The 6,609-nt window shown below is 46.4% G+C and overlaps 1 protein-coding gene across 1 annotated transcript; it reads left to right on the forward strand.

Moving 5' to 3' along the window:
• The first annotated feature begins 453 nt into the window (after positions 1–453).
• On the forward strand, positions 454–4,116 carry LOC109750678 (putative pentatricopeptide repeat-containing protein At3g05240). The gene is made up of 4 exons (XM_020309632.4): positions 454–2,165; positions 2,624–2,851; positions 3,067–3,242; positions 3,883–4,116. The coding sequence occupies exon 1, from the start codon at positions 522–524 to the stop codon at positions 2,034–2,036; it is 1,515 nt and encodes a 504-aa protein (XP_020165221.1). The 5' UTR covers positions 454–521; the 3' UTR covers positions 2,037–2,165; positions 2,624–2,851; positions 3,067–3,242; positions 3,883–4,116.
• Positions 4,117–6,609: the final 2,493 nt, after the last annotated feature.

Below are 6,609 nucleotides of genomic sequence, written 5' to 3' on the forward strand. Positions count from 1 at the left end.
CGCGATCGGGTGTTTTTCCGCCGCCGCCCCACCCGCATCACCGGCCGCATCCCTGCACCGCCGCCGCTCGATTCCACCGCCGCCGCCGCCCCACGGCCCCACACTCCCGTCGCCGCTCGATCCGGCCGTAGCCCGGCACCGCCGCCCCTCCCACAACGCCGCCCGCAGCCCCGCACCGCCGCCTCGCCCACTGCCGCCACCCCGCCGCCGCCTGAGTACTAGTTGAAGTACAATTTACATCTTCATTTGCATCATCTATTGGAGTTGTTGTTTTACATCTTCAATATACATGTTCCGTTGGAGTTCCCTTTTTCTAAATGCAAAAAGCACTTTTAAAGATGTAAATTTTTACATCTCCTGTTTTACATCTTTAAATTTGCATCATGCTTTTAAGGAGTTATGATATGCTCGAAGATTTACAATTTGAGCTGGGATAAAATTTAGCAAGGTAAATCCAGCCGTGCGCCGCAGTTGGTGGCAGTACAGTATTCGTTCATGCAAGCTGCTGGAGCAGGTTGCCCATGGCGACTCGCGCCACCACCCCCTCCTACCTCTACAACGTCCTCCTCCGCCGCGCCGCAGACCACCGCGGCCTCCTGCTGACCTTCCGGGATATGCTGCGCGCGGGTGTCGCGCCGGACCACTTCACCTTTCCCTTCGCCCTCAAGGCGCTCGCCCAGGAACGCGCCGCAGCGCCACCGCGCGCCGGCGGAGCCCTTCGGTGCCTCCACACGCAGCTTGCCAAGTCTGGTCACGGCGCCGACGTCGACGTTACTTCCTCCCTCGTCCACGCCTACGCGGCAGCCGCCGCCGACGCCGCCTCTGCACGGGCGGTGTTCGACGCCGCGCGCCATCGCAACGTCGTCACCTGGACGGCGATGATCGCTGGGCACGCCGCGGCTGGGGAGGCGCGGGATGCGGTCGCGCTATTCAGGGAGGCTTTGGCGAGCGGGCAGGAGGTAATTAATAGTGTCACGGTCGCGCAGGTGATGGCGGCGTGCGCGCAGTGCGGCGACATGGAGAGCGGGAGGTGGGTGCACGACACGCTCCGGCGCTGGCGCGTCGAGCCCGTATTGCTCGATGTTGCTCTTGCCACGGCGGTACTCCATATGTATGCCGCATGTGGTGGTCTCAGTGTTGCAGTTCAAGTGTTCGATGCAATTCCTCAAAGAAACGAGGTGTCCTGGAATGCAATGGTTGAGGTTTGTAATCGTCATGGAAGGTCGGATGAGGTTCTAGAAACTTTTGCTGCTATGCATTCTGCTGGGATGAAGCCTGATAAGGTGACATGGCTGAGCATATTGCGTGCTTGTACATCGAAGGGAGATACGGGCTTAAGCCAAGGGGTTCACGCATACATGGAAAAGACTAATTGTTGTCGACATGTTGCAGTTTGCACATCTCTAATGGATATGTATTCAAAAACAGGAAATGCACAGAGCGCGCTCCAGATATTTCATTGTCTCAAAGGAAAGGATTTGATGGCGTGGACAAGCATGATCAGCAGTTTGGCGAAGCATGGCCAAGGCAGAGATGCAGTGCAGCTCTTCAAGCAGATGGAGTATGGTGGCGTTGTTCCAGACCATGTTGCATTTGTAGGCGTGCTTAGTGCTTGCAGTCATGCAGGGATGGTGGATGAAGGCAGGAAATATTCTGACTCCATGCTGAATCTTTACGGCATCAGACCAACGGTAAAACATTATGGATGTATGATTGATCTCTTGAGCCGTGCAGGTCACTTAGGAGAGGTTGAGAGGATGATGCAACTGATGCCTATTCAGCACAGTGTTAGAATGTGGGGAAGTATGATGAACGGTTGCAAGATACATGGTAGGGCCGATGTAGCTGAGAGGATAGGAAGGGGGTTTGCTGAACTTAACCCTCAGTTAAGTGCAACCTATGTGGTCATGTCCAACATATATGCAGAGGTTGGTAGGTGGCATGCGGTCGAGCAAACTAGGAGGTTGATGTGGCAGATGGGATTGAAGAAAAATATAGGCTCAAGTGGCACTGAAGTGCGCATGTTGTGCTCCTGAATTGAATCGAAGTGAGAGGGGAGAATATTGTGAAAGACTTGTTGTGGAAATGTGACATCAAAGCCATGTACATTCCTGTCTGGACCATGTGTTTAAATTGAATTGCCAATTTTATGTGCGGACATAGAGGTAAAGATCTAACTTAAAGTGCTTACCAGTTATTTACTTTCGTACTTACCTTTCCCTTTTTGAAGCTAGACCATTATTTATGTATATCCTGCACTTGATGGTAAGGTCAAAATAGGTAAATGTTTTATTTTTGAGAGGTCGGTGTTTACAGAATGTCTGTCTACTTGGAGGTTCATATGTTGCCTGGAATCACCTAAGTAATTTAGAAAATGCCTCTGCATACTTCCACAGCTCTGAGGGCTTCTTTGTCTAGCCTAAATATCAATTGTACACTTTGCATATACATAATTGTGAACACGCTTTTGTTATATAGTTTTTCCTTGATGGAGAAAACTGAAGATGTTGTGATGTATTAAAACTCTAGCAACTACTTTGTTTATCATGCACCGTTACTTCAATGCAGAAAGAAAAGAAGTGTCATATTTCGTGTGTAACATGACAATTTGGAATATTGACAGTTAAACGGGACAATCTTTTCAAAGAGGGGCATCTGAACAGATATACACTGATCCTGCAAGGTGTGCAAAGTACTGGGCACTTTGGCAGTAAACGACATGCAAGACATAAGTAACTGAAACCCAACACTAGCAGAAAGTATCATAGCTTGGAGCCTTGGAATAGCTCAAGCTAAGATTGATGTCATACTAACACCTTTTGCTTACTTGAGCAATTCAGGGTGTGAGCTGGTGAGTACTAGCATGTAATTTATCCCAAACAAGTTAGTTATTAGGGAAAATGTTTTTACACGATCAGGGCTCTTGTCTCCCTTTAATTTCTCTGAAAGTTGTGCCACATTATTGTGTACTTGTTACAAAAGCTGTGCTGTGCTGCACTGTTAGCCTGTCTTGACCAACCTAATTGCACTCAGGAGTTAAGACTCTGAACACTTGCTAATTGGCAGTGCTGGTACACTGAAGGTGGTAGCATGGCCTTCATAACCTCTTCAGTCAGCTGTGGTGGGTTAGCCAACCAATAGCAACTGAGGACTTCTTCCAATTAGATCTTCAACATCGGAAGGTTCATTGCCCCCAAGAATGCAGTCAAACACGTCAAAAGAAGCAACACTGCAACAATCAGGTGAGTTTCTGCATACTGCTTGTGGTCTAAATTGTTTGGTCTTGTACAGTACTTCTCTGTAGAGCTGTACACTAGTCTTACTTATCTGTTTTGAAGCCCTGTTACTGTAGTAATTTCTCACCCTAAGGTCCTAGATTTTCCGAACACTTCTTAAAATTTGTCCAACAGAGGAGCCTGATGGAACTTTAATTAAGATAGAAATGACCGTGAGATACCATAATTAATCGCTCCTGTCAGGAGTTGAACCCCTGTTGGTTGGGACAAATCACAAAGTCCATATCACTAGGCTACAACACATTTCTTAAAGGTCCTATATGTCGCCTTATTGAATAAGTAACATAAAGCACAATAGCAGTTTTATGATTAATAAAGTTTCTTGCTCAGTTTCGAATAAAAGAAATTCTTACATCCGTGTGCCGGTTAAGTAACATCTCAGAGCTAAAGCAAGTGAGGACGCTAATAGCCAGTGTGCATGAATGTTAATCCTCCCAAATCCTAGTACCTGCCAATTCAGACCCTTCTTTTTAATTGAAATTCTTCTGGATCCATTTCTGAATGAATCTTTACTTTCTTTGTATGCTTTCACAAGTTTATCCTGTGATGTCTCTTTTGTTTGCTTGTATTTACCCTCATCTTGCAGTTCTCTGGCAGGGTGTGGATTTCTGTTGGTTTATGATGGGCTGATCCCCCTGTATAGGTATACCTGTCTCGCCCATTATTGGCGGGTGCGCTAGCTTGAAAGAGATACTGCAGTTTCAATAGTTAATGCTGTTCATGCCACTGTATGTAGTCGATAAATTGCTGAGTTTTTATCATTCCGTCATATGCTTGAGTTATACTACCTCCACTCCAAATATATTTGAAGTTCTCTGTTTGTCTTAAGTCAACTTCTTTTAGTTTGACCATGTATATAGAAAAATATATTAATATCTCCATTCAATTGGATCACACGCTCCTCTGGACTGCGTGTTCATGTTCCTGTATCTCGATGTTTTCTTTTTTGATCAAGGGGGAGGCACACAAGGCGCCAAATTTCATTTCAAACTAAGCTCAGATACATTATACATCATGAATACAAAACCCAGGACAATGTATATTAACAAGTTTCTGAGTGAGGGGACAGCTAGATTGCCTGTGAGCTAGTTTGATGCGCTCAAAGACAGGTTCTGATACGGGGTTCCAAACCTGATGACCACAATGGCGTGCAACTCCATTTAAACTTCTGGATATATGGAAGATGGCAGGAGTAGAGTGCTTGGAGTTGCAATGGAAGCTTGCTAAGTGCTGCAGGATGTCCCAGCGAGTAGAAGGAGCTGTGATGTCTTCTTTTCTTCTTCTTTTTTTCTGAGCGGGAGGAGCTGTGATGTCTTTGAGAGCAGCAAATAAATTTCACCAGAGAGGTTGTCTGTGAGGAACGTGGGCGCTGCACTCCCAGCTTTGCAGCCACAACTGCAGGAAGGTGCAAAGCTCCAGCTTCTGCCAGATCCATGGCTTGAATTATTATCTCAGCACTGGCTTGAAAGACACCTGTGGCTGGCAGCGAAGATCTTCCTGGGGTCTTGGAATTCTTCCAAGAGGCATCCAGAAAAATCTTGTTCCCTGTGATCATATGATCAGATGAAGCAGTACTTCCCTGTGCAGGAATCAGAGAAGTATTAGGATTAGAAGATACTCCCTGGTTTTCCAAAGGCCCCATAAGAAATACTCCCTCCGTTCCTAAATATTTGTCTTTCTAGAGATTTCAACAAGTGACTATATACGGATAAAATGAGTGAATCTACACTCTAAAATATGTCTATATACATCCGTATCTGGTGGTCCATTTGAAATTTCTAAAAAGACAAATACTCCATGTACAGAATGTGGAGAATGATATCATGCATGGTGTGAAAATTGTTTACAAGCATTTCAGTTGTTAAATACTACCAAGGATGAGAGAACCAGGATGCTTTTGTAAAAGTGCAAAGAAAAAATAGGTGCAACTCATCCTCAGGAAGATCACATCTGCAACCGTTCTGGGATATGTTAATGGAATAGTTACCTCCTCGCAAACCTGTGGGGAGTGCTGTCCAAGTAATTTCCAAGCAAAAGTTTGGATTCGAGGAGCCAAATGCTTCAGCTTCCATACCTGTTTGATATGTCAGATTGTCAGGGCCCTCATCCTTAACGATTGGAATATTCGGAATAATGGAAGCAGTAGGCTGAGAGAAAAGCTGATTGATGAGAGTTTGATTCCATTGCTTAAGATCAGGAAGCCACAGGTCTTTAACAGTAGCTGGGTAGACAAAATGAGGCTGCTGGATATAAGGCGATTGTACACGTCAGGCCTAGCAGGACAGCAAGGGGTGCTCCAAACCGGGACATTGCCTTGTGTAAGTTGACAAAATACAGTGGGCTTTGAGCTTGGGCATCATTTTAAGAATGAAGGACCAAAAAGCTGATTTGGAACAGAGGTGCTGGCTAGCCAAATAGAAGAATCAGAGAAGTATTTAGTCTTGAGAACCAAATAAGGGACCCGCTACAGGTCAATCGCCTGAAAAACAGAAAACAATCAGTCGATTCTTCTTCTCCTGTATCAACCGTCTGATCAAGATCCAATGGACGCTGGTCGTCTTCAACCTCAGACATATCTTCTTCCTCTTTCTCTCCCGCCGATCCAGCCCAGCCCTAACTGCCGCCCCCCGCGGCCGGAGGCACTCCCGCGATCGCCTCGCCGCCCCGCCCTCCCCTAAACCACCCCTCATCGCCGGTCTTCCGCCGCCCCCGGCCATCCCTCTAGGCCCCCCGCGCCGAGTTTTATCTCCGACGAAGCCCCACAAGCCACCCTAAACCCTAAGATAGATACTGGGGTAGCCTGTCCAGCGAGCTTCTTCCTCCACTCCGGCGAGTTTCTCCCTCCCCTGCGCCTGTTACTTCCTTCAACCAAAATCGATTGACCCAAAATTTGAAAATCAGGCGATTGACATGTAGCTATTGTGATCAAATAAAAATGAGAAGAAGGGACCTCAGCAAGCAACAGGCTGCCGCAAGAATTAAAGCCCGATTCATAGCCTGAAGGTTTCGGAATACCAAAGCCACCTTCATCTTTGGATGTGCAAATATTTTTCCAGGCTTTGAGGCAAAGGCATTTGAAGCTGGCAGCATCCCTAATCCCTGCCATCAAAAAGTTCTTACGATGGCACTAAGCTTTAAAACTTTTTGGAGAAAAGAATGTTAGACATGTAACAGACAGATAGAGGAGTGCATAGAGAGTGTTAGCTTTGTATACTGATAGGTTAGCTGAAAACTTCTCAGCCATAAAATAACAAGCATCTGTTCTTAGCAGGAAGAATAGGTGGGTGGCCAAGGTCAATGAAGTTGCTGTCCA

This window comes from Aegilops tauschii, chromosome 7 (assembly GCF_002575655.3).
Source record: "Aegilops tauschii subsp. strangulata cultivar AL8/78 chromosome 7, Aet v6.0, whole genome shotgun sequence".
Classification (NCBI taxonomy): Eukaryota; Viridiplantae; Streptophyta; class Magnoliopsida; order Poales; family Poaceae; genus Aegilops; species Aegilops tauschii.